This window comes from Notolabrus celidotus, chromosome 3, assembly GCF_009762535.1.
Source record: "Notolabrus celidotus isolate fNotCel1 chromosome 3, fNotCel1.pri, whole genome shotgun sequence".
Taxonomy (NCBI): Eukaryota; Metazoa; Chordata; class Actinopteri; order Labriformes; family Labridae; genus Notolabrus; species Notolabrus celidotus.
The window spans coordinates 5,121,743-5,146,444 of NC_048274.1; the positions used below are offsets into that span (position 1 = coordinate 5,121,743).

The 24,702-nt window shown below is 45.7% G+C and overlaps 3 protein-coding genes across 4 annotated transcripts in view; 1 reads left to right on the top strand and 2 right to left on the bottom strand.

The window, feature by feature from the left end:
- Nucleotides 1-170: 170 nt before the first annotated feature.
- ppef1 (protein phosphatase, EF-hand calcium binding domain 1) lies at nucleotides 171-12,032 on the bottom strand. Of its 2 annotated transcripts, XM_034680022.1 has the most exons (21): nucleotides 11,750-12,032; nucleotides 9,837-11,667; nucleotides 9,293-9,406; nucleotides 7,389-7,421; nucleotides 7,120-7,247; nucleotides 6,981-7,041; nucleotides 5,960-6,123; nucleotides 5,777-5,888; nucleotides 5,455-5,501; nucleotides 5,219-5,385; nucleotides 3,898-3,934; nucleotides 3,657-3,806; nucleotides 2,889-3,040; nucleotides 2,578-2,818; nucleotides 2,301-2,486; nucleotides 2,082-2,224; nucleotides 1,691-1,797; nucleotides 1,457-1,620; nucleotides 780-864; nucleotides 428-618; nucleotides 171-312 (listed from the first exon to the last, which is right to left on the bottom strand). In XM_034680022.1, exons 3-21 carry the CDS (start codon nucleotides 9,345-9,347, stop codon nucleotides 274-276), a joined length of 2,262 nt encoding a protein of 753 aa, XP_034535913.1. In that variant the 5' UTR covers nucleotides 9,348-9,406; nucleotides 9,837-11,667; nucleotides 11,750-12,032; the 3' UTR covers nucleotides 171-273. The 2 variants fall into 2 exon arrangements, 1 of the variants encoding a protein (XP_034535913.1); XR_004630752.1 differs by lacking the exons at nucleotides 171-312; nucleotides 428-618; nucleotides 780-864; ... (14 more) ...; nucleotides 7,389-7,421; nucleotides 9,293-9,406 and adding an exon at nucleotides 9,628-9,642 and having other exon boundaries at nucleotides 11,750-12,011.
- rs1a (retinoschisin 1a) lies at nucleotides 11,754-18,380 on the top strand. The gene is made up of 8 exons (XM_034680023.1): nucleotides 11,754-12,099; nucleotides 12,747-12,878; nucleotides 12,978-13,037; nucleotides 13,301-13,326; nucleotides 13,635-13,758; nucleotides 15,761-15,902; nucleotides 16,825-17,020; nucleotides 17,137-18,380. The coding sequence occupies exons 3-8, from the start codon at nucleotides 12,986-12,988 to the stop codon at nucleotides 17,287-17,289; spliced, it is 693 nt and encodes a 230-aa protein (XP_034535914.1). The 5' UTR covers nucleotides 11,754-12,099; nucleotides 12,747-12,878; nucleotides 12,978-12,985; the 3' UTR covers nucleotides 17,290-18,380.
- Nucleotides 18,381-18,429: 49 nt separating this feature from the next.
- Nucleotides 18,430-24,702, bottom strand: part of cdkl5 (cyclin-dependent kinase-like 5) — a 35,775-nt gene continuing 29,502 nt past the window's right edge. The window contains exons 20-22 of the mRNA XM_034680691.1: nucleotides 24,095-24,349; nucleotides 20,856-21,990; nucleotides 18,430-18,942 (exon numbers count right to left, since the gene is read on the bottom strand). Of these exons, the coding sequence (XP_034536582.1) occupies nucleotides 21,586-21,990; nucleotides 24,095-24,349 (660 nt within the window). The 3' untranslated portion in view covers nucleotides 18,430-18,942; nucleotides 20,856-21,585. The remainder of the gene's footprint in view (nucleotides 18,943-20,855; nucleotides 21,991-24,094; nucleotides 24,350-24,702) is intronic.

Genomic DNA, 24,702 nt, shown 5'->3' on the forward strand with positions numbered 1-24,702 from the left:
CCAACCTTGCTGCCTGCGTTGAGATGGTCTACTGTCATTCACACTTTAGCTTGCTTGGGGTAAACTGTCATCAGAGTGTTCTCGTGATCTATCCTCTGGAGACTTGAATACCTGTACCAAAATCATTGTTCATCACTTTGGACGTCAGACTTCCAGATCAAAAAAGCATATTTCAAGTTTTATGAAACAGTCCAACAGTTGAGATATTTAACATCCAGCTGCAGAGTGAAGTGACCGCTGAGGCTGAACCTCGATCCCTCGTGCAGCTCTCAATCACTGCTGTCTTCTGTCAGGTGTAAAAAATGGGTTCACCTGTAGAGATTAAAGAAACATATCCAATCACTTCTCTCCTGGTGATTGTGCAGACCGAGTCCCGGGTCGGATTCTTTCCTTCACTAATACTTTGCTCCATTCATCGTCCGCTCACATGCTGATCCTTGTTGTCCAGTTTGTGAACGACTCGAAACGCCTCCAGGAACTCTGTGAAGTCGATACTGCCGTCCTTGTTGAAGTCGATACTCCGGGCCAAGTCATCGATCGCCCTGTCGTCTATGTCCACGCCAAGGTGTGCAGTGAAGAGACGCCAGGTGTGACGGAACTCCTCAATGGAGATCAGACCTTACACACACACACAGAGACACACACGAACACACACACACACACACACACACACTCAAAGTGTGACTGCAGTTCAGAGACCAGTGTCCTGGAGGAGAGGGGGACCCTGTTGGTCTTACCTGAGTGTCCTTTGTCTATGAAGGCGACCCTGTTGGTCTTACCTGAGTGGTCTTTGTCTATGATGTTGAATATGATCTCGATGTCCGTCCTGTATCTGAACAGAGTCTCAGCCAGGTTCGGAGTGACCTGAGAGGAAAGTGAAAACAACATCAGGCCTCTTAACACCCACTGGCTGTGATAATAGCAGCAGTGGATACACGCTGTAATCCTAAAAGTGCCCCTTCTTAAGATCTAAATAATATCTCTGGGCTGTGACTGAGTCTGTCATTTAAACAGCAGAAAAGTGAGAATTCACTTTAGAGGGATTTCTGGTTAAACCACAGTTAATCATCTAATCACAGTTAGTTATATAATTCATATTTTTCTTATAGATGCTTCTCTTTTGCTTCGAGGACCAAAACATTGATGAAACTTACAATTGGAAGCTCAGTGGTTAAAGTGTGCACCCCATATACAGAAGCTACGGTCCTTAGAGTGAACTTTGACCTTTGCCCTCTGCTGCATTTCACCCCAAAATCCTTCAGTCCAATGTTTCCCAAAGCTTTTCAGCTGCTCAACAACAAAAGCAAAACTAGTCTTAACAAAGGAAAAAAACAGATGATGTTTTCAGATGATGTTTTCAAATTTAAAGTGTGAAATAATCAAATGAAATCTCAGGATGAAGTCTTGAGCACAGAGTTTTGGTAAACTGTCTTGATTTGCAAAGTTTCTCTCTAACCTGCGGCAGAGGAATCCCCGGCGCCATGTCCTCGAAGCAGGACTGATAGTCCACGCTGCCATCTGGTGTCAGACGAGCTAAGTGCTGACGCAGAGTCCTCCAGGGAAGGTCCAGTCTCAGAGCAGCCTCCAACACCAGAGCCCATTCACTGACCGAGACACTACCTGAGGACAGATGCTAACATGTAACGACTGCTAGCTCTCACCTGCGTGAATCATTCAGAGCCGAACGTACCTTTGTTGTTCTGATCGTACTGCTGGAAGCCCGACATCAGCTCGGAGCGATGGCTGAACAACTTCTCCTTCAGAGCTCTGAGAGCAGAGCCTTCTGCAACTCTCACTCTGCACACACACATACACACAACACACACATACACACACATATATACACACAAAATACAAAAATACACACACACATACACACAATATACACACATATACATATTGAGTTAAATAAAATAATAACTTTGTGAATGATTTGTTCCTTAAAGATGAATAAAATGTGAAATTGAACGGAGCCTTTGACTGCATCTTTAAAAACAGCTTGTTGATTGTCTGGTGTGTGTGCGTGTGTGTGTGTGGTTTCTTAAAGTCAAACACACGCTGGGTGTTGGCGGCGGTCGTACCTCTGAGTCAGGGTGAGTTTGCGCGTGGTGCGGCTGACTTGGTACTGATAGAAGCGAGGAATCAGCTCTCTGCCCACTTTGATGTAGGCGCCTCTGTTGCTTCCTTCCTCGTAGTAGTTTGACGCTGAGAATATGGTGATCACCTACAGGACACATAAACGATGTCTGCATTTCTCCAGCAGGTAAGAGAACTCGATAGATCTGCTGTGTCCCTCCTACCTGTCCTCCATGGCAGAGCTCGTAACCCTCCTGTTTGCACTCGTGGGATCTGATGAGCAGCTGCAGCCCGTGTTGCAGCAGAAGTCTCTGCGTGATGTCCGGACCAAAGTAGCAGCCTCCTCCTCTGAATGTGTTGGGACTGCAGCCTTCTTGTGTTTTAGGGTCGCTCCACAAGATATCCACTATCTGCAGGACAGAGGAGACAAAGGTGTCGAATATGAAACAGAAAACATAATGACAGTGATCAATGCTTTTCTTCTGAATGACTTCCTCTCACCTGTTTCCATTCACGCTCATGCTGTGAAGGGGAGGGAGGCTCAACAGAGGACAGAGAGTCCAGAAAAGGCACTTGGAGGACACTGATGGTGTAAGGCGAGCTGGGAGAGGACGGGTAATGCCGAGGCGTGAGGCAGGAGGGAGTCCGAGGAGAGCAGAGTGAGGAGGACGATGAGGACGATGAAGAAGAGGAAGAAGTGGAGACAGCACTGTCTTGTCGGTTGACCTCGCATCGCTTCTTTCTACGAATGCAAAGAGAAGTGATCTCATTACTCTGACCGTCATTAAAAAACAAGCAGACTTCTGTCACACCTCTGGTTTTGAGTTCTCTGCATCTTGCTGTGGCTGCAGCCGCTGCTCGGACGGGAGCTGTCGGTAGACCTCATTCTTTTCATCTGTCTGCTGCAGTGACCGATGTCCAGCTGCCCCAAACTGCGTCTGGGAAATCTCAGAGCAGATTTCACCTGCAGGAGCAGAGACGGAGAGAGTGAGATATGAGTGAGTGTATCCATGTAGACGTGAGGTGATAAAGCACAGTGACACGTTTACTTCAGTCAGAGAACATCAGACCTCTGTTCTTCTCAGCCTGTTGCTTCAGTGTTTTCATTATGGGATAAAACTTTGCGCCTCAAAAGAAGTGACTCAATGTGTTTAACCTTTAGACTAAATTAATCTTTGCGTTGGTTCATGCAGGACTTCACAGTCGTACGGCTCAGCTGTTGTCATTACTGTATCTCCATCTGTCAATAAATGATTAAACCTATGACGAGAGCATTCCTGACTGAAATGCGAGTCAATAATATAAATCCCATGTAAGCACAAATATTATACAGTAAAACTGATCAATCTGGATCACATATAATCCAACCAGCTGACCCCCAGTGAGGCTAACTGTCAGGAGACAAAGCTAAAGAGAAGCCAGAAACATGCTAACCTTAAAAACTGTCTTTCAACTCCTCAGCGTTTGAAATAATGATTCCTGACCCCTAGTGTCCAGAGTGGATCATTGCAGTTATATAAGTGTAAATAGAGGATGGATGAGGTCAGGGATGGAGGTCAGCTGTTCTCCTGTTAACTGACCTTGTGCCTGTCTATGGAGCTGAGGAGGTCCAGGTCAGTTTGGTCTGAGATGCCTCCATGGACGATCAGGATCTTCCCATCGATGACTGTGGCCACAGGAAGGAGGCTGAACACATCCTGGAACAGCTGAAGGATCTCCCGGCCATGAGTCTGCACGTAGTATAAACAGAGTAAACAGCTGCTGGGTCAGATCTGATGATCCTGAAGCTGACACTTGGTTTGTATCTTAAGTTTTCTCTACCTTGTACTTCTGCATGACCTCTTTGGTGAATCCATATCTGAAACAATGACAGGAAATAGAGATGATGGAGATTAATGTGAAACCTTGATACGTATCAGAAAACCTTCATAACACGGCAACAAGGGACAAGAGCAACCTCGCCTGGAGGAGGGACACCGGGGCACCCCCCTGGAGCCAGCCCCCGGCTGAGCGCCTCAGTGTTGAAGTTTTCCCCGGGTCGCTCTGACTGTCTACTGCAAGCTATCCGATCCCTGTGTGACCAAAGTGAGAGCTGTGTCCGCATATTTGGCACAAAGTCGGACACGTTCTGAGTGCGTGTTGGCCTCCGCCAGGGTTGCCCCTTGTCACCGATCCTGTTGGTAATTTTTATGGACAGGATCTCAAGGCACAGCCGGGGGGAGGAGAGTCTCCAGTTCGGGGGGCTCAGAATTTCATCTCCGCCTTTTCCTTTGAGCTGGGACCTTCAGCAGGCACTTGAGCGGTTTGCATTTGAGTGAGAAGCGGCCGGGATTAGAGTCACTACCTCCAAGTCTGAGGCCATGGTTCTCTGCAGGAAAACGATGGATTGCCCTCTCTCGGTAGGGAGCGAGACTTTGCCCCAAGTGGGGGAGTTTAAGTATCTCGGGGGGTTTTTGAGACTCGCAAGTGGGGGTAAAATGGATTGTGAGATCAGTTATGCGGACGTTGTGGTGAAGAGGGAGCTGAGCCAGAAGGCAAAGTTTTCAATTTACCAGTCGGTCTACGTTACCTGGGTCTGGACTGAAAGAATAAGATCTCTGATACAAGCGGCTGACATGAGCTTCCTCTGAAGGATGGCTGGGCTCAGCCTTAGAGAGAGGGTCAGGAGCTCAGACATCCGGAGTAGAGCCGCTGCTCCTTTGCGTCGTAAGGATGGGGTTCAGGCATTTGATAAGGATGTCTCCCGGACACCTCCCTTTAGAGGTGTTCTGGGCACATCCAATTGGGAGAAGGCCCCGGGGAAGAACCAGAACTTGGTGGAGGGATTATATATCCTGCCTGGTCTGGGATCACCTTGGGGTTCCCCAGGAGGAGCTGGAAAGTGTTGCTGGGGAGAGGGATGTCTGGGTCAATTCGCTTGGACTGCTATCTCCGAGACCTGACCCCAGATAAGCAGTAGACAATGGATGGATGGATGGACGGATGGATGGATGGATGGATGGATGGACGGATGGATGGATGGACGGATGGATGGATGGATGGATGGATGGATGGATGGATGGATGGATGGATGGATGGATGGATGGATGGATGGATGGATGGACCTTGTTACATGACTGCTTTCCTTTCTCTTCCTGCTCACCTGAGGTTCATGATGTGGTCCTCGTGGTTCCCTCGGTTCAGATGCATGTAGTCAGGGTACAGCAGAAGGTAGGCGAACAGGAGCATGACCACTTCGATCGACTTTTTCCCTCGGTCGACAAAGTCCCCGTTAAACACATACGGCGTCTCCGCAGAGGGAAGGCCGTTCTGACAGGGAGCATGACATCGTCACACACTCATAATCAGATACCACGTCTGCCTGTTTCAACACCTTACCTTATAAAAGATGAGGAGCAAATCATCGAGCCTCCCGTGCAGATCACCTGAGAGGACAGAAAGTGAGAGGCTTTCTGATCAAACCGAAGAAGTGATGTTGAAAAAAGGCAAGTCTCCTCGAGTTTAACGAGATGCTATTAACGAGGAGTCAAGCACCTGATCTGTGTGAATAAACATGACCTCCTTTTGGACTCCTGCCATTAATATACAGAGTTTGAACTCATTAACATGCCAGCTAACAGGCGAGCCGGTCGGTGGGTCCCTGTAAGGTAGGATGTGACACAGGTGAAAGGTGGAGAAGGGAAAAGGGTCGGTCACTCACCACAGATGGTGATCTCGGTGTAGGACGTCGACAGGTGGATGATATTCGGCATCTGTTTGAGGAGCTTTTTAGTCTCGTACAGCAGCTGCAGAACATACCTGGCATGAAGAGCCTGTGTGGAAACACGGTTATGAGCCACTTTCAGCAGACAATCAAAGTCACATGAAGTCTGAACACTTGTACCTGCTGCTCCTTAAAACCATTGAGGAGGGCATTCGTGTCAGAGACGGAGAGAGGAAACGACAGCCGTGGTCCGGTGTACGACTCAGGAACAGGGATCGTGTTGAAGCAGGTCTCTCTGTCCAACCAGGGGTCGACCACCGGGTCCAGGAGCTGAGAGATCAGGTCTGGAGGACACAGTGTGAGGAGCATACTGAGCTGCAGAGCTGTTTTAAGACTGAACAGCTGTCTGTGCTCATATCTCTAAATAACAATTAATCCAAAGGGTGAACTGGACTAAAACATCTCACACACACGTTTGATTCATATTTCCTTTTCATGAACAGCTTGAGACAAAAACCTCCTCTCTGTGTGACCTCCGTGTTTCACGCAGAGACTCTCTAATATGCTAATTCATGCAAAAGCAAGGAGCTGCATCGACACACAGCTTCTGTTGTTTCCTGGATACCATATATTTAAAATGTCCTCTGTTCTCTCAAACACACACACACACACACACACACACACACACACACACACACACACACACACACGCACACACACGCACACACGCACACATTATTATCTGATGAGCTCTTCTCTTCTGTTGACTCGACGTTAAACTGATGAAGAGTTCAATAAGGACTGACCGAAGGATTACCTCATCACTGGACGAGTGGGTCAATACATCCTTCAGCCCCAGCTGTTTCAGAGAAACACACACACACACACACACACACACACACACTGGCCTGTCTTTTACCTAGTTGCTAAGCAACAGGGTATACGCATTGAGTCTTTCTAATCCAGACCAAAATAAACGTGTGAAACATGAATCTCTGTATTATCCTCTTCTGTCATGTTTACAACATTCACACCTGTTCACTTCACACCTTCAACGTTTCCTCTGAAACTAAATATTCTTTAATCTTCTCTCTTCACCTGCTTGAACTGAACTCTGATCCACCTTTACCTGCAGGGTATCCAGGTAACAAGCATGAAGTAAGTGATGCTATCAGAGAGACGAGGACATGAAAGCTCTAACCTGGACCGTTTCCGTTCAGCTGAGTGAAGTTATCCAGCATGAAGCTGAAGAAGCTGGAGAGCTGGAGAAGAAGCAGCTTTTTAGATTCATGCTTCTGGAGATGAGCAGTTTGTTTCAGCATGCTGGTGCAGAGGCTCACCTGTAGCTGGTCCTGCTCCCCCGCATATTCAATAGACTGAAAGATGTTCCAGGTGTAGCGACGCCTCATCTCCAGACGGGCCATGTAGCGCCGGTACCATCGCTGGATCAACACAGCCGCCTTCATAGCTGCAACAGAGCACCAGCTGTTATCAATGTTGAGATGTAACAAGCAGCATGGGTATAATTCATAACGTCATAATGAACTGATTAATAACTCTGCAGCATCTTTTATAAGAGAGCACTCATCAAACACAAACAGGGTCTTACTCAGAGCCGGGTTCGGGGTTTTAACCGTGTCATCTGAAATCAAAACAGGAAACAGCGTGGCTGAGCAGCAGACACTGATGATGGAATACAATCATTTCCAAAGAACATAACATAACAAGACACAGGGGAGGTCCTGATCAACATGGTCACTGAGCACAACCAGAGAAACAGCTCTCATTAAAGAGACATCTGAGTACTTCTGAGTGTGTGTGTGTGTCTGCTCTAGTTCCTGCCCTTTGTTCCTGTTCTGGTTCCTGTTCTTGTTCCTGTTCTGGTTCCTGTTCTTGTTCCTGTTCTGGTTCCTGTTCTTGTTCCTGCTCTGGTTCCTGTTCTTGTTCCTGCTCTTGTTCATGCTTTTGATCCTGCTCTGGTCCTTGCTCTGGCCCCTTTTCTTGTTCCTGCTCTTGTTCCTGCTCTGGTCCCTGCTTCAGTCCCTGCTTTTATTCCTGTTCTGGTTCCTGTTCTTGTTCTTGTTCCTGCTCTGGTTCCTTCTCATGTTCCTGCACTGGTTCATGCTTTTGATCCTGCTCTGGTCCTTGCTCTGGCCCCTTTTCTTGTTCCTGCTCCGGTTCCTTCTCTGGTTTGTGCTCTGGTTCCTTCTCTTGTTCCTGCTCTTGTTCCTACTCTGGTCCCTGCTTCAGTCCCTGCTCTTATTCCTGTTCTGGTTCCTGTTCTTGTTCCTGCACTGGTTCATGCTTTTGATCCTGCTCTGGTCCTTGCTCTGGCCCCTTTTCTTGTTCCTGCTCCGGTTCCTTCTCTTGTTCCTGCTCTGGTTCCTTCTCTTGTTCCTGCTCTTGTTCCTACTCTTCAGTCCCTGCTCTTATTCCTGTTCTGGTTCCTGTTCTTGTTCCTGCTCTGGTTCCTTCTCTGGTTTGTGCTCTGGTTCCTTCTCTTGTTCCTGCTCTTGTTCCTACTCTGGTCCCTGCTTCAGTCCCTGCTCTTATTCCTGTTCTGGTTCCTGTTCTTGTTCCTGCTCTGGGTCCTTCTCTGGTTTGTGCTCTGGTTCCTTCTCTTGTTCCTGCTCTGGTTCATGCTTTTGATCCTGCTCTGGTCCTTGCTCTGGTCCTTGTTCTTGTTCCTGCTCTGGTTCCTTCTCTGGTTTGTGCTCTGGTTCCTTCTCTTGTTCCTGCTCTGGTTCATGCTTTTGATCCTGCTCTGGTTCATGCTTTTGATCCTGCTCTGGTCCTTGCTCTGGTCCCTGCTCTTGTTCCTGCTCTTGTTCCAGCTCTGGTTCCTGCTCCTGTTCTGGTCCCTGCTCTGGTCCCTGCTCTGGTTCCTACTCTTGTTCCTGCTCTGGTTCCTGTTCTGGTCCCTGTTTCAGTCCCTGCTCTAGTTCATTCTCTGGTTCCAGCTCTGGTTCCTGCTCTGGTTCCTGTTCTGGTTCCTGATTTGGTTCCTCCTCTGGTTCCTGCTCTGGCTCCCACTCTTCTTCCTGTTCTGGTTCCTATTTTGGTTCCTGTTTTGTTTCCTGTTCTGGTTCCTGCTCTGGTTCCTGCTCTGGTCCCTGCTCTTGTTCCAGCTCTGGTTCCTGCTCTGGTTCCTGCTCTGGTCCCTGCTCTGGTTCCTGCTCTGGTCCCTGCTCTTGTTCCTGCTCTGGTTCCTGTTCTGGTTCCTGCTGTTATCTTAAAGGAGGGAGATCTGAATAAAAGCATCTTTTATTTTTAGTCCTCAAGTTTTCCCAAAAGACCAATTTAAGTAATTTCAATGCTCAAGCTTTGATTCTACTGAACACTTATCTCCTAGCTGAGCTCATCTTGTCATGACATGTCAGATTTACGTTGTTTTTCACACCTGTCCTCAGGGGTACCCGGTAAAGGTTCCTGCTGACTGCACAGGAAAATGTGTGTCAGACCTGAACTGAAGGAAACACAGAAGCTGCTTTCTGAACCAGCACACGGCTTTACCTTTCTCCACTCTCTTCTCTTGGGTTTCTGTTGCAACAGAGGTGCCACATCCCATGATCACCAGATATGAGATCTGTCACACATGGGTCAGTCCCAAGCTGCAGCAGGGGGTCACTGCATCAAGAGAATGAAAACACTGTTTAACTGCATCCCACAGAGAGGTTAAATCAGACACCAGAGTTAAAGAAGTGCTCCTTCACTCTCATCACTGCTGCAGGGTTTATTAAAGACGAGCTGCACTGAAGGCTCACCTGCTGCTGGAAATGATGAGGTGTCAAACTGATTCTACATGAGATTAATACAGAGGAAAACCCAAACTGAGTTTCCTTCAGCTGGCTCATAACGGAGCCCTGCAGAGGAAAACATGAAGCTCATAAATGGCTGCTCCTCATGCTCCAGTGCGCACACAGCTCGTACTTTCATCCATCAGGCGCAAACCAAACTCAGGCTACACTTTTTATTGATGTGCATCAACTTCATGTTTAAAACCTCCCTCTGTTTAGTCACAGTAAAATCTTCAAGGTGTGTTTTGGAGGTTTCTTACCTGCTGCTTGGACCCGCGCGATCCGGAAATCATGAGTGGGACACAGACTCCATGACGTGCACAGGTTAGAAAAACTGGACACGAAGCTTCAGATGAAAGCTAGAGCACATTTCCAACAAAGTACTGATGAGACAACATAAAGGTGTAGAGGAAAAGCGGAGGCAGAGAGGAGGATGCTGTAGGAGGAGAGGAGCGCGCAGGGACGCAGGGAGGAGGACGCAGTTGGAGAGGAGCGCGCAGGGACTCATGGAGGGGGCGGAGGCTCTAACTGAACAGGTGGAGAGAAACCACAGAGGGGACGGACTGACGATCCTCCCTAAAACACCTCCAACATGTTTTTAGCAAAGCTGCAGTTCACAGTTTAGCTCCCTGTTAATCAAACAGGCTTAAAGCTCCACTAAGTGTTTTTGACAGTTCTGAATCTTACCGTAATCAACCTTCACATGATCTGTGTCAACAAACAGGACCATCATGACAGCCCTGAATCCTTCCACAGACCTGGGGCCTCATGTACAAAGACTTCTGTGGATTCCCGACTGAAATATGGCGTATGCCCAAATCCAGATAATGTCGTACGCTCAAAAATATCCAGATGTGTGAATCTGTGTGCAAGAATCAACAGCTGTAGAAACGTGCATACGCCAGCCATGAAGTTGGCACGAGGCACCGCACATTTCCCTCTTGATACATCTGAACTTTGCCGTGAAAAAGACATTTTTGTGTGTACACACCCTTTGTACACGAAGCCCCTGGAGTTTGTTTAGGCCCAGCTGACTTCTCTCTACAATTGGAGGGTTTCTGCCTTCCAGCTGGAGCCAGTTTTCAGGAGGATAAATCTGAATCCGCAGGGACGTGGACTTCCTCCGTCGGGGTCACCGAGGGCATCTCACAGGAGCTTTAAGTTGTTGCTGCTTCAGAGGATTAAAATGACCTTCAGACGCTGCTCTGAGGTTCTGTCTCTTTATTCATCCCTGAAGATTGAATTGACAATGATTGTGGTAGAAGTTTACTTAACTCTTATTAAATACAGCAGAGCCTAATAAATGTGTGAATCTGCAGGAGCCTGCGAGAGCTAACAGGTTTTAGCCGTCTGACTGCAAACATTTGGAATAAGAGAATTTTCTATTGATCTAGATAAAAAGGGTCAACAACATTCAACTTCAAATAGCTTCAATTAGACTTCCAGATCACAGTGATGGTGAACACACACGGAGACCTTAGTGATCCTAATGCTTTCAGAGATTCCAAACACAACCTGACTTCACATTTATCCACGTTTTAGGGCTCTGCTTTAAAAAAGGTGCAGGGTGCAGAAATTGTGTTCTGGTTCTGGGTACACTCCCCTGCTCACCCCTCCCTTCGGTGGACTTGCTTCAGTGAAGGAGGATCAAGTTACTCATCAGGAACACAAAAACGCTCTTCTTTGTCTTCAGAGCTCTGCGTCTTGTGAAGCCTCTCACTAAAAACACAGTCAGCGATGCAGGATGCATATTCTAATACACCTCACACACTGCACCTTTAAAACCTCATTAGAATAACTGGATGCTCTTTCACTTTGTATCATCAAGAAAACTTGCAGCCGGTTTAAAATACTCTTTAATAATGATAAAGGAAATAAAACAGTGTGGTCTCATCATGCAGCAGCTCTGCTGTGAATCTTCTGTCTAACATGTCTGACTGCAGCGTGGATCTCCTGCACAGTGATCACTCTCACTCGGTTGCTTTTTGACAGTCTGGAAGCTTCTGAGCTCACCAGCCGGAGCAGGACCGGTTTGGGGAATCTGAGTGGACTGAGCAGGAAGTCTGGACTCCTCATTCCTCCCAGACTGACCTGCAGGAGAGGGGACAGGTCAGAGAGCTGTTTCTTAATTTGAAGTCTCATTTAAAATGATGAAGAAAGAGAAAGTTGGTACCTCTTTGTGAGCTCTGTAGATCCCAGCAGAGTGAGCTTGTGTCCTCTTCTTTGTTTTAGGATGAATCCTGCATGCTGCTCGGACCGGGGCCTTCATTTTGACCTCTTCTCTGGTTTTGTCAGATTATTCCTCTTGAGCAAAAATGATGAAGCCAATGAAGTTCTTCAGGTTCGTCTGTGAAGGTGAGCAGGACTGAGAGGACTGAGCAGGAGTGAGAGGAGAGAAGACTTAATGATCACAGCTGTGCTTCATTAGACCTGATCACTCTCACCTGTCAGCAGATGAGTTCACACTGCTGTGGTCAGACAAAGGTCAAACAGAAGAACATGTGATCAATAATGATCAAGGAGGTAAAATTATAAGATTATTATCAGGGTGAAACATCTCAGCTGATTTGACCTTTAAATTAATGCCCTCTTCTCCTTTAATGTATCCCAACTTTCCCTCTCTCTCTGTGTGTGTCTCTCTCTCTCCCTCTCTCTCTCTTTTCTCTTTCCTGTCATCCTCCCTCTCTCCAGCAGCATCAGTAGAAATGTCTTGCAGCTCTCTGAGTGTCTCATATCTCATTGTTTCAATGTGTGAGTTCATCATCAAGTGCAGAAAGGATGGAGAGATGCTCTTTAACCTCACGGTGACGTGAGACAGAAACCATGATGAGTAACAGTTTATAGGTTCAGAGTTTGATCTCTCCATCCCTCCTCCTGATGATGATGATTCTGATCACAGTCATGAAATAACGGCGTCCAGTTAATTTCTGTTCTTCCTGAACGTCAGCTTGTGATGAGGAAACACAGCGAGGAGCCAAATTCATCCAAATAATGACCTTCTGCTCGATCACATGGATCAGAAGGCCCAGCAGAGGCCACCCTCCAGCACTCACACACACACACACACACACACACACACACACACACACACACACACACACACACACACACACACACACACACACACACACACACACACACACACACACACATTGCTGTCTCTCCTGCAGGATTTCTTGCGTGACCTGGTGGCGGCAGAGACTCTGGATCCAGGATGTGAGGTGTTGGTGGTCGTTGATGGTCGTTGATGGTTGTGGATGAACAGCTGTAGGAGGGGCTTTGTCAGATAAGGACAGCATTAGGTAAGGCCATTAGTGTCCCGTGGATTATTGTAATCCAGCCTCTCTATCACTGCTGGCCCGGTTGCTCATTCTGCAGTCGCCCGTTCTGGTTTGGAGCAGGTCTGAAGATGGCTCTCATCCTGCAGCGTTTCCTGCTGGCTCTTCTTCTGGGAGTGAACGGTATGATTTCAGTCTTTAGTCTGTATGCACACATAATCTGAGAGATTGAAAACCTGATACACTGATTCCTAACTGAAGAGCTGACACAGATCTTTGAGCTAAAGATGAAGACATGTTTGATTTGTAATTGAATGGAGACAGACGGATGCACAGACTTTGTTTGCCTCAGAAGATGATACTGTGTCCTAACAGTCTCTTTTCTCCTCTGTGCATCATCGGCTGGCTTGGCTTTGTTTCCTCCTTCTGTCCATCTGCCTTAACAGTGTTCGTCAACATTCATGCTCAAGAGGTATGAAGGACACTCTGCAGATAAGAGATTGTGTTGATGATTTAAAAGCAGCAGTATTAGAACAGAATTCAGGTCAGAGTAAATCCATGAGAAACGTCTCCTCTGCTGCTGTTCTGTTATTGATCCGTGAGATCAGTTTCTCTTTGTTTAGCAGATTCAGTCATCACTTAATCCTGCTGTCTACACTGTGAACATGATGTGTTATGTGTGATGGCTGAATAAATACTAATACTAGATGTAAAAGTAAAGATGTCTGATGATGCTTGATCTCTGATTTTCTGAAATGTTTGTGTCTGGGGTCTTTTGAGGTGGAGGTGTCTGAGGCGTGGACCAGCAGGTCTTGTAAATGTGACTGTGATGGATCAGAAACCCCGACTGAGTTTTCCACCATTGGTAGTGGCGCCATGGTGCGAGGAGTGGACTGTATGCCAGGTAAGATGAATCAAACACAGCTTGTTTTGTTCATTAATGAATACATAAATGAATCATTGTCAGATAAACTCCTCTCACTTAGTGCGCTGACTGTCAGACTGGTTTTAATATTTGGTATCCTCTCCTTTAATACCACAAAGATTACAGCGTGCTGCATTTAAAAAAATTTATGATTTTACTTGTTTTTAATCTAAAAATTTAAACTAATAATTTCTTTCAAACTTTGAATTCTCTGTAACACGAGACAAATAAAGCGTCATGTCTTCTAAGAGGATAAACCGCCAACTTTTGTCAAATCACTTGAAAGATGATCAAACAAACAACCAATGAACTACTCAAATAGTTGGCTATTTAAATCTTGTCCATTGTTTAATCAACAAATCCTTTAATCTCCATAATGCTGATCACACGGGCAGAGGAGGATCTCTATACACACATGCATGAGTGCATTAGAGTCCAGATTTGTCACCACAGGGCGGACATGCTCCACTGGACACAATCAGAGAAGATGATGCAGATGGAGCCATGCACAGAAACACCTCCATGGAGACAGACCTCCAAATATACTGTTAACTCTACATCTTCATCAATGTACAGAAAGATGAAGATCAAACGTTTTATTATTCTTCATATTTTTTAAATCTCAATAACTGACAGAACACATATTCCACAGAGGGCTATCAACGCTTCCGACAAAGACAGAAACCAATCAGTAATAAAATGACAAATGGAGCAGTGAGGTGTGGATCTTATAATCAAATAGAAAATGGTAATCTGGGTGTGTACCTGGATCCAGAGGAAAAACCACAAAAGGTCTGAAATGCACGTTTCTTTTTTTTACTTGCAACAGCTGCTGATAAAATAATCCCTCCCCAAAACTCATCATAAAAGCCGTAGTGGAGCTCTCACACAAGTAGCGTCGTCTTGTTTTAAAGATCTCCTACTAAGAAAATACAATCCCAAACAAAGGAGGGAGTCAGGGCAGTGACTTCTAAAGATCTGAATCAGTCCACTTTGGACTCAAACAGAAGAAATCAGAGGTGATGTTCATGGGAACGATTAAGCTCTGTGAATCAACGTGTCAACTGAGCCTCAAACACTCAACAACCGCTTGACTGACAGGAGAAAGAAGTTCAACAGATCATTATTATCCCAGAACGTTTTGCTCAGGCTCCAGAGACGATCGCCACAGCAGGGACCCGTCCATGAAAACCACGAGAGGAGAGATGTCCTGCACGGACTCAGTCTTTCTCAGTTTTTCCATCATCTTTATTTCAGAGCTGAGATACATACAGCTGTCTCTCACTCTGCAGTTATGTAAACACTTATCTCCTGACTCACACTCTGCTGCTGCTGCTGCTGCTGCTGTTGCTGTACTAGTTGTAATACAGGGATTAGACAGGATGTGACCCTGCACTGGATAGGCTTAATCTAGTAGTAAACAAAAGCGCAGCAGGTTTCAGCTCCACACATCCACGGCTGAGGTTTAATCAACTGTAAGGAGAAAGAAATCCCTTTCTCTCTCTTCTCTATTTATATATTCATTACATGCAATTACAAAGTCCATCAAGGTCTCTCTTTAATCTGAGTGGAAGTTAAAAGGTTGAATGAAAACATGTGAGCATCATGAAGCTAAAGCTGTGGAGAGGAGAACATGGCCATCTGTCCGCCTGCCGGCCTAATGGACATCACTGATCTCTCTCACTGTGGAGAATTAAACTGCAGGCTTTTAGCAGGATGTGGGTCACACCGGGGCCGCTAACAGGAGGGCGCTTCAGGAGCGGGAGGGTGTGAGGACCGGAGTCAGCAGGGGCGAGGATGGAGGGAGGAGAAAGGGATAGAGAGATGGAGAATTAAAAGGCTCAGTGATGATCATTTCAGTGTTTTACTGCTCAGCTGACGTGTTTGTGGTTTCGTAATCCATCAAGGGAAACACGATGAACAAAGATTAGAGATAAATACAGACCCCCCCCCCCCCCCCCTCTCTCTGGTCTTCCTGCAGAGTGTCCGTACCACAAGCCTATGGGCTTCGAGGCCGGATCAGTGAGCCCAGACCAGATCACCTGCTCCAACCAGGACCAGTACACCGGCTGGTTCTCCTCGTGGCTCCCCAGCAGGGCCCGCCTCAACACCCAGGGCTTTGGGTAAGACTAGACCAACAGTAAGAGAGAGGATCCAAATGCAGACTTAAAGAAGGATTCAGTGTTAGAAACAGGTTCAGACCTCCGGTTTGAACTCCTCCTCTTTGATAACCTGAGTCAGCATTTCCAACAGGGGACATCCCTGAGGCCACGTCCATGTTTCATATAGACTCAAAGAAAGGATGGTGGAACAAATCAAAGAATGAACCATGGAATGATAACTGAACTCTGAATGAAACGCTGAACAAAAAAAAAATACTCAACAAACATTTACAGAATTATGAAGCTGCATGTGTTTTTAGTCTCTGGCAGTAAATGCACAAGTTTGTTTCAATTTCAACTCACACAATGTTTCTTCTGCCAGACGAGGCCGAGCGTCTCTGAGGAGAAACCCTCGTGAACAAACGTACGAGCGCTCGCCATCTGTGAAAGCAGAATCAGCAGATATGCACTCACACTAGATGTGTCTGCTCATTACGTAAGGTGCAGTTGGTGAGGTTGACGTGCCAATATGGTCCTGCTCGAACACATCAGATATAAATAAATCAAGCAATGCATGACAGATATGACACAGCTCTGTGTGAGGAGCTGATGAAGGAGGAATGAGAACATGCGTCAGACTCTGTTACGCAGCAGGTCCAGAACGATCCTCATCCTTGGACTCTTTTCTATAAGATCCTGTCTTTGCTGACCTGCAGTGGTTAAACTAGTTCAGGTTCTAAAAGCATCATTAAAGGGTTTGGTTAGATCTGACCACAGCTCTCCTGCTGGCTGTGTTTTTAGCACTGAGTTCATCTTCAAGGACAAAAGATGAACGAAGCAAATCACAACCTCATGTTTCTGCAGACAGAAAAAGAAAAGTATAAGATTTGAACTGAACTCATCTTTGTGTTCACTTTGCTTTGTACGTGTGTTCCTCATGCAGCTGTGCCTGGCTGTCCAAGTTCCAGGACAGTAGTCAGTGGCTGCAGATCGACCTGAGGGAGGTGATGGTGGTCTCAGGGATCCTCACTCAGGGCCGCTGTGACGCTGATGAGTGGATCACCAAGTACAGCATTCAATACCGCTCGGATGAGAAACTGAACTGGATCTATTACAAAGATCAGACCGGAAACAACAGGGTCAGTGAAATCCAGTCCACCTCAAAAATAACAGACACCAACCGTCGTCTCATTCTGTAGGACTCATCTTAACCATCCATGTTTTTCGGTCTGACCTTTGACCCCTCTCTCCTCAGGTGTTCTATGGAAACTCTGACCGCTCCTCGTCCGTGCAGAACCTCCTGAGGCCGCCCATCGTGGCTCGTTTCATCCGCATCCTGCCGCTCGGATGGCACACACGCATCGCTCTGCGCCTGGAGCTGCTGCTCTGCATGAACAAATGCATGTGAACCTTTCCTCCTACGTCCGTCAGTCCCGAGGCCTTTCCCTGAACTTCATCTTTCAGCCCCATCGTTTGAGTGTGTGGTCCATCCTCAGATTAAACCCCTCCAGCTACATGCAGAAAACCTCATAAAACAACAGTTAGGAAGGTTTAAAAAGAATAATAGACTTGAGATATTTGATATGCAGAGTAGCCTCCATCCTCTCCATTTGCTGTGCAGAGCCAGTCTCTGCTGTGGGCTTTAATTCTCTCAGTTCTCAATAGATTGGTCCATTTGAAATGAAATGGCATAAATTCAAAGCAATAATTAGGCGTGGAGCGAGCGGGCAGCGTTGCTATGGAGGTTTGATGCACTGATGAGCTCTTCTTTTTGTCCTCCTGCGTCTGTTGAATCTGCTTCACCTGAGGTTATAATGCATCACTTTAACGGCTCCATCCTTTAAAGTCTTTATTTAACATTGATCCCAGTAAATGTCTTTAACTCACGTATTGATATCAGAGACAAAGTGTATATATTGATTATACACTAGGTGCTGTTAAGTGACACTTTATTTTCAATCAACATTTAGTGTCCAACACGAGCAAGTGTGTATTCATCCGCTGCTGGAAATAGTCCCTCAGATATGTACTCTCCTGTTTGGGTAGTGTTTGCTGAAGTTTACTGTGCTGTGCTGTTTAAGGTGATTACTTTCACATTTTAAAAACACAAGACTTTCATTTTGACCCTTTTTTATGACCACATTTCTACCTTTTACTTTGAGCAACAACAGAAAGGATTACAGGCTGTTGGCATGTTTTTGACATTGTTTTTTGCATCAGATTCGTTGCTAACATGAAAAAATATCAAGAAAAGAAAAAGTCTGTTATTGTTTTCCTTGTTTGTAAAAAGTAAGATTTAATCTCAGGCATAAAAAAATCTCTCTCGATGCTTTTAAAAGATCGATGGACGGGTAACTCACCTCATTGTGCTCACCCCTGACTACTTCCTGTTACACTCCAGTTTCCCATGATGCTTTGGGAACGTTTCAACTTTGAATTTGTGTTCTTTCTTGTATCTTAAAACTTCTCCCTTCATTAAAAAAATCAGTACTTGTCTCACCTTGTGTCCTCGTGTTTCTGTGCAACAAAACAAACACATGAGCCGTTGAAAAATGTACAGTTGGCTTTTATTATGAGACCCTTTTAAAGTAGAACGGTCAGTATAGATACACTCTATTATTTCTATTTACACCCTGTAAGAAGTGGGAAACAGTTTAATGAGAAAAAGAACAGATGTTTTGGGAAACATTCATATTTGTGAACAAAGAAATCCTCAGATCTGAGTGGATGTGACTCAGCGGGGTGAAGCCTCTGTTTCCATCATTCAGACAGCTAATGTAAGGCTTCGGGTCACGGGCAAGGCAAGCTCTGTCATCACTCTGTCCCACCAATGATCCCACATCAGCAGTCATTTACAATCATCACCATCAGGATAACAGCGGTGTAAACCGTCATGTTCTGTTAAAACTAAAAATGTATTGCAGAGCGATGTCTTTAATTTGAACGTTAATGACAGTCTCATCATCTACGCTTCATTCGGCTGTAATTTCACTGATTCAGCTCCCGACTCTCTTCCTGATGTTATTGCTCTCAGCCAGCGGTTTGTTTGCATTCCTTCATCCTTTAGCAGAAGAGAAACAAAACATTAAATCATTAGTCCTCAGATGTCTTTTGAACAAATGCATCCATCCTACTTTCCTCCATTACCTCCCTCTGGGTTTAAAATATTCTCTTCTTCACTTTAAACTTTAAAACCACAGAAGAGGAAAGAGGGACAGATCAACTAAAGACTGGAAGGAAAACTCTGCTGTGTATTTTTGCCTAGGCCACAAATAGTGTTCTGTGTTTATCATCCACGTGTCAGTAAACAGGTAAATGCTTTCATGAATAACAGCGTTAAGTAAAATCATCCCTGATCATGGCTATAAAGATTAAAAAATGTTATGCACAAACAGCAGGTAAACCAAATTCAGATTTACAAAAGGCATTTACAAAAACTTTGATGACAAGCTTTGAAAATGCAGAGAGAGAAATGTAAACATGACTTCAAGGAGAAGTCTGGTGACTCTTTTCTCTGACTGTCAACAAATCCAATCAAAACGTATTTAAAGATCACATGTCGAGTCCTACCTTCAGCACAGCGACATGCCACTAACCGAGATCTGCAGCTCTGCTTAACATCTGCTGCCAAAACACTTTGCTTTACAACCCAGATGTAAACACGCACAGACGGCATCTATGGAGCGGCGTGGTTAGTCAGGATGTTGATCCAGTTGCATGGAGGCTGTGTCTGGTTAAATTGATATGTTAGCACTCGACTGGAGCGTAACCGACACAGACAGGTAGACGTCACCCTGTGAGGACGACTGAAGGCAGATGGTGCTAACTCTGCTAGTGTTAGCCACACTCAGAGAAGTAACTATCTGATATTATTACCCGACAACTCTGTGATCCGAGGTTGGACCTCACATATGGGAGAACATGATGCCTTTGTTAGGAACTACTTTTAGCTGCGGATTGATACAGGAGTAGCTGCAAATTTATTCAGGAGTAAATGATGCCTTTCTTAGGGACTACTTATAGCTGCGGATTGATACGGGAGTAAATGATGCCTTTGTCAGGGACTACTTGCAACTGTGGATTGATACAGGAGTAGCTGCAAATTTATACGGGAGTAAATGATGCCTTTGTGAGGGACTACTTTTAGCTGCAGATTACTTCGGGAGCAAATGATGCCTTTGTTAGGGACTACTTTTACCAGTAGATGAATAAGAGAATAAATGATGCCTTTGTTAAGGACTACTTTTAGCCGCAGATTGATTCGGGTGTAAATGATGCCTTTGTGAGGGACTACTTTTTGCTGTGGATTGATACAGTGGTAAATAATGCCTTTGTCAGGGACTACTTTTAGTTGTGGATTGATACAGGAGTAAATGATGCCTTTGTTAAGGACTACTTTTAGCTGCGTATTGATACTAGAGTAAATGCGAGCTCATTGATTCGTTGTGATAGTTTGGATATCGTTAGCATAGCGTTGTTAGCTGTGTCAGATTTCGGATTCAACACTTCGGTTCAGTTTGTTGTTGGTTTGGATTTTTTATGGGATTTGTTGAAATGTAGAAAGCGTGAAATGTCACCAGACTTCCCCTCACAGATTTTAAAGGTTGCAGGTGAACCTTTTTTCCAGAGTTTTCTCTAATAAGCTGAAACACCTGCATCTTGTATCTGATCATCCCTCATCAATGAGGCTAAATTTGAACACGGCACCAGAGTGTAGATGCACATTTCTTGCTGTTAAGGCTGTAGACAAAACGAACATGGCAGCATGGAGCTGGAAAGCTGTTTCTGCTGATAAATGCAGAGACTGAAAATGTGGCTTATTTAAAAAGTGGGACATAAAGTGAGTCGACATTAACTGTAGAGCTCAGAGCTGAACCGTCTCACTCTGGCTCTTCTGCTACCAAACTCCACAAAAAAAGCCCGACTTATTATCACAGAACTTCAGAAACTGACGTCATGAGGGTCAGGTCATACTCGCCGTAATGTCCCAGAAGGTTTTTTCTATTTATCACATCTTTACACTGTGATGAAGAAAAAGAAAGAGGGTAAAAAGAAGATGATATCACATGAAAATCTGTTAGTAACATATCAAATTGAACAGAAAAGGACATTCACCATTATTAAATATTTCTCGTGACGTACTGTATTATCAACACATAAATATCTATGCATTTCTCTGTGTCGAAACTAAAGCTCTTGCAATTACACATTAATCTCTATATTACCTTATAATATTCCCATATAGCCTACATACTGTGTCATTTATAGCTTATATCCTTGAATTTAAAACAAATAAATATTTAATAAATAATGGTGATATAAATCTTTTTTTTCTGTTGTTGTTTTTATCAAATATCAGAGCATGAAAAACATTTGCTTTATTAGCCACTGGTTGAAAGTGACTGTCTGATGTAGTTGCTGTAGCGTCCTGTGAGCAGTAGATGGCAGCAGAGAGGCCACACAGGCAGTGTCTCTTTAAGAGCTCAGGTAATGTCCAGCTGACTCTTTGATTTCCTGTTTCTGTGTGTTTGACGTGTGAAAGAGTCGTTTGTAGATTTCAGAGACACGAGCATCAACAAAAGAACTACTTTTCTAAACGAGGACTCGGTCCAGTGAAACAGGTTTCCATGTAAACTTTCACTACAGTACCATGATGTTCGTGTCCGGCAGACGCTCTCCTGCAGGAGGTGTGGTTTCGGGGGTCTTACAGTGCGGTCTCCTTCAGGTCGTTGAGGTTTGGCATCCTGGTGCGGGAGGCTCGGGTAAAGGTGGGCCCGTTCTGTCCTGGTTTGATGCCCAGCTGTTCGGGGGTGAACTGAGCGCCCTCCGCCCGCTGCAGAGCCGACACGTGCCAGGTGGACTCGATCTGCCCCGGGAGAGGGTAGCTGGTCTGTCGGCTCTTGGGCTGGGAGGAGCTGCTCACCCCAGAGTGCCCCCTGCTCTCGGCGTGCCCTCGACCCTCGGGGTAGCCCGCTTTGGAGGAGGGCTGAGGGGGGTTGGGGAGAGGAGCTTGGAAGCGCAGGTCAGGCGGAGGAGGAGGAGGCTGCCCTTGATTTGAAGAGGATGGAGAGAGATGAAGGAGCCTGCGGAGCGACTTCAGTGGTTGACTCTGCCAGGAAAGAAACAGAACAAAGTTTAAATGAGCTCCATGTATTTAAAGCTGCTGTTGGCAGGAATGGTGTAAAAAATTTTTCTTTTTTTCTGCTGGGTTTGGAGAAAAGGTCATAATACCAATCGGTACTCATCGATAAGTGGAGTAATTTGAGACTATTGTGAAATCTCTGCGCTTTCCAATGCCTTTGTATCAAGCTAATGTTATTATTCCCCTTGATCCCGTTATGACGGACCAATCAGAGCTAATCCCGAATCCTCTGTCCGGATTGGTTAAGAGGTGGCCCCACTACGTCCTCCAATTGGTTATGAGTCCTGCACTATTATGACTGCACACGCTGATCTGTGTTAGGGGGCTAAGAGGACATCTGGTTGGGAGGAAAAATGGCCCTTTTCCACTACACAGTTCCAGCCCTATTCGACTCTGCTCTACTCGGTTTGGGTACCTTTTCCACCAGCCCGAGTACCGACTCACAGTGGGCGGGGTCGTCATAACACAGCTGCGCAAAACTGCTTTCATGTAATTTTGAACGCGACACAAACACAACAATCGCAAACAATTGAGGACATGGAGGCAATGGTGTACTTGCTGCTCGGTCTGTTGCTCTTTGTCACAGGCCGAGCGAGAGAGGAAAGCAAAAGAAGGCTGCAGGCGGCGAGAAGAAATATCTAATATGGTGGGTTTGATTCCTAAGATAAGATAAGATATTACTTTATTGATCCCCCGGGGGGGAAATTCAGTTGTTACAGCAACCCAGTGGTCAGCATGGTGCAGTCTGTGGCCTCCGTTACTGTTCAACAGTCTGATTGCGGTGGGCACAAAGGAGCGCCTGAAGCGTTCAGTCTTGCACCGTGGTGGAATGATGCGCTGACTGAACAAGCTCCCCATCAGCCACAGCTCATCATGGAGAGGGTGAGAGGGGTTGTCCAGGATGGCTCGCAGTTTGTCCATCAACCTCCTGTCAGCCACTGACTCCAGACTGTCCAGTTCTAGGCCGACCACAGAGCGGGCCTTCTTTACCAGCTTGTTGAGCTTGCTGGCCTTACCCGTCTTGATACCTCCACCCCAGCACGCCACAGCAAAGAAAAGAGCACTGGCCACCACAGACTGATAGAAGGTCTTCAGAAGCCTGCTGCAGACACCTGTGTTGGGTGTTGCTCTCATGACTCTATGGTGACGACATTCTTTGACCAATCTGTGGTAGTCCGTCGACGTCACCCTTTAGTATCGGCTCAGCTCGCTTGGAACCAGAGCAGAGCAGGAACGAAAAACTGGTATCTAACACGAGGTACCACGCCAGTGGAAACGCAACACAAACCAAGTAGGGCTAAGACGGGCCGGTGGAAAAGGGCCAATAGTGTTGACATTCAAAGTCCCTCTCCCTGAACAGATGTTTACTCTGTGACTACCAACAGCAGCTTTAACACCATGTTTCTAAAAATGAATGTTTCTCTCTTCTGTTTCAATCTGAGGGAGGACGTCAAGTTCCAGGAAAAACAGCTCTCCCAGTTTTCATAGCGGAGAAGCGTTATATAAATATAATAATATAAAGTATTTAAAACAGATCATATCTGAGTCTCAAACTAGTCTAACGTCTCTTTTTATGAACATGTTTTAATAAAAACTGTGATCCCATGCTGCACGTTTCATGAAATGTGGGATTGCATTGTTATCGTACATAAAGATTATATCTTTAATTTAACAACTTGAATGAAACATCAAGTCGTTGTCCGGAACTAGACGCTCCTCGGGATGATCCTGATCCTGATCCTGATCCTGTCTCACGTTGGCCTGACGGAGAAACCATGATCTGAGTTATCTGTAATAAACCTGCTGTGACACCTGGAAGCTGAATGATACTCAGAGCGGCTGTTACATATTATATGTATATATTACATATTACATATATAGGTTTGGTTATTTTAATAACTTCATAAGATGAGTTTCAGCTTCTGTAAAAACTAAAATCTCAAGTCTTTCAAACTCGATGAGCTCAGTGACAGGAAGTACAGATACTGAAGGTGTCATGGCAGACGGCCTCTCTGTTTCATCTCTCCCTGGCGCTCTTCATGAAATGATGAAGTCTTCAGGGTGGTCTTACCTGAGAGTGTGAGTCCACAGGTTTTTCTTGTGGCCAATCACTGACCCTCTCTCTCTCCCTGCCTCTGTCCCTCTCTCTCTCTCTTTCTCTCTCTCGTTCTCTCTCTCTCTCTCGGTCTCGGTCTCGATCTCGGTCCCGGCTCTGTTCCCGCTCGCGGTCTCTGGATCGCTCACGGTTTTTCCGTCGGCTGCCGTGGTGAGAGGATGACTTTGAGCTTCTCTGCAGGGACATGTGCTCTTGTCCGTTACCAGGAACCTAAGAAGGAAAACAGGGGACAGTTAAAACCATGTGGGGTGTCCTGGGAGGTTCTTCATGCAGCAGACAGAAAGGATGCGATGGTGATGAGTTGACTTCTGTCCATATGCTGCTTATCTTTCTGTTTCTAAACAGTCATCAATTTTAATTTGTCATGTTAATATTTCCAGAAGAAATGTAAAGAGAAATGAAAAAAGAAGCCGCACCTCATTTACTCAGAAAGAAAGCAGACTAGCTTTAATAAAGAGAGTCACTGGATGAGTGATTGTTCATGTGATGCACTATAAACATTCATTACGACACAGCAAGGTTTCATCTGAAAGGATGAGTCTGGACGTGTGGGCCTCACAAAC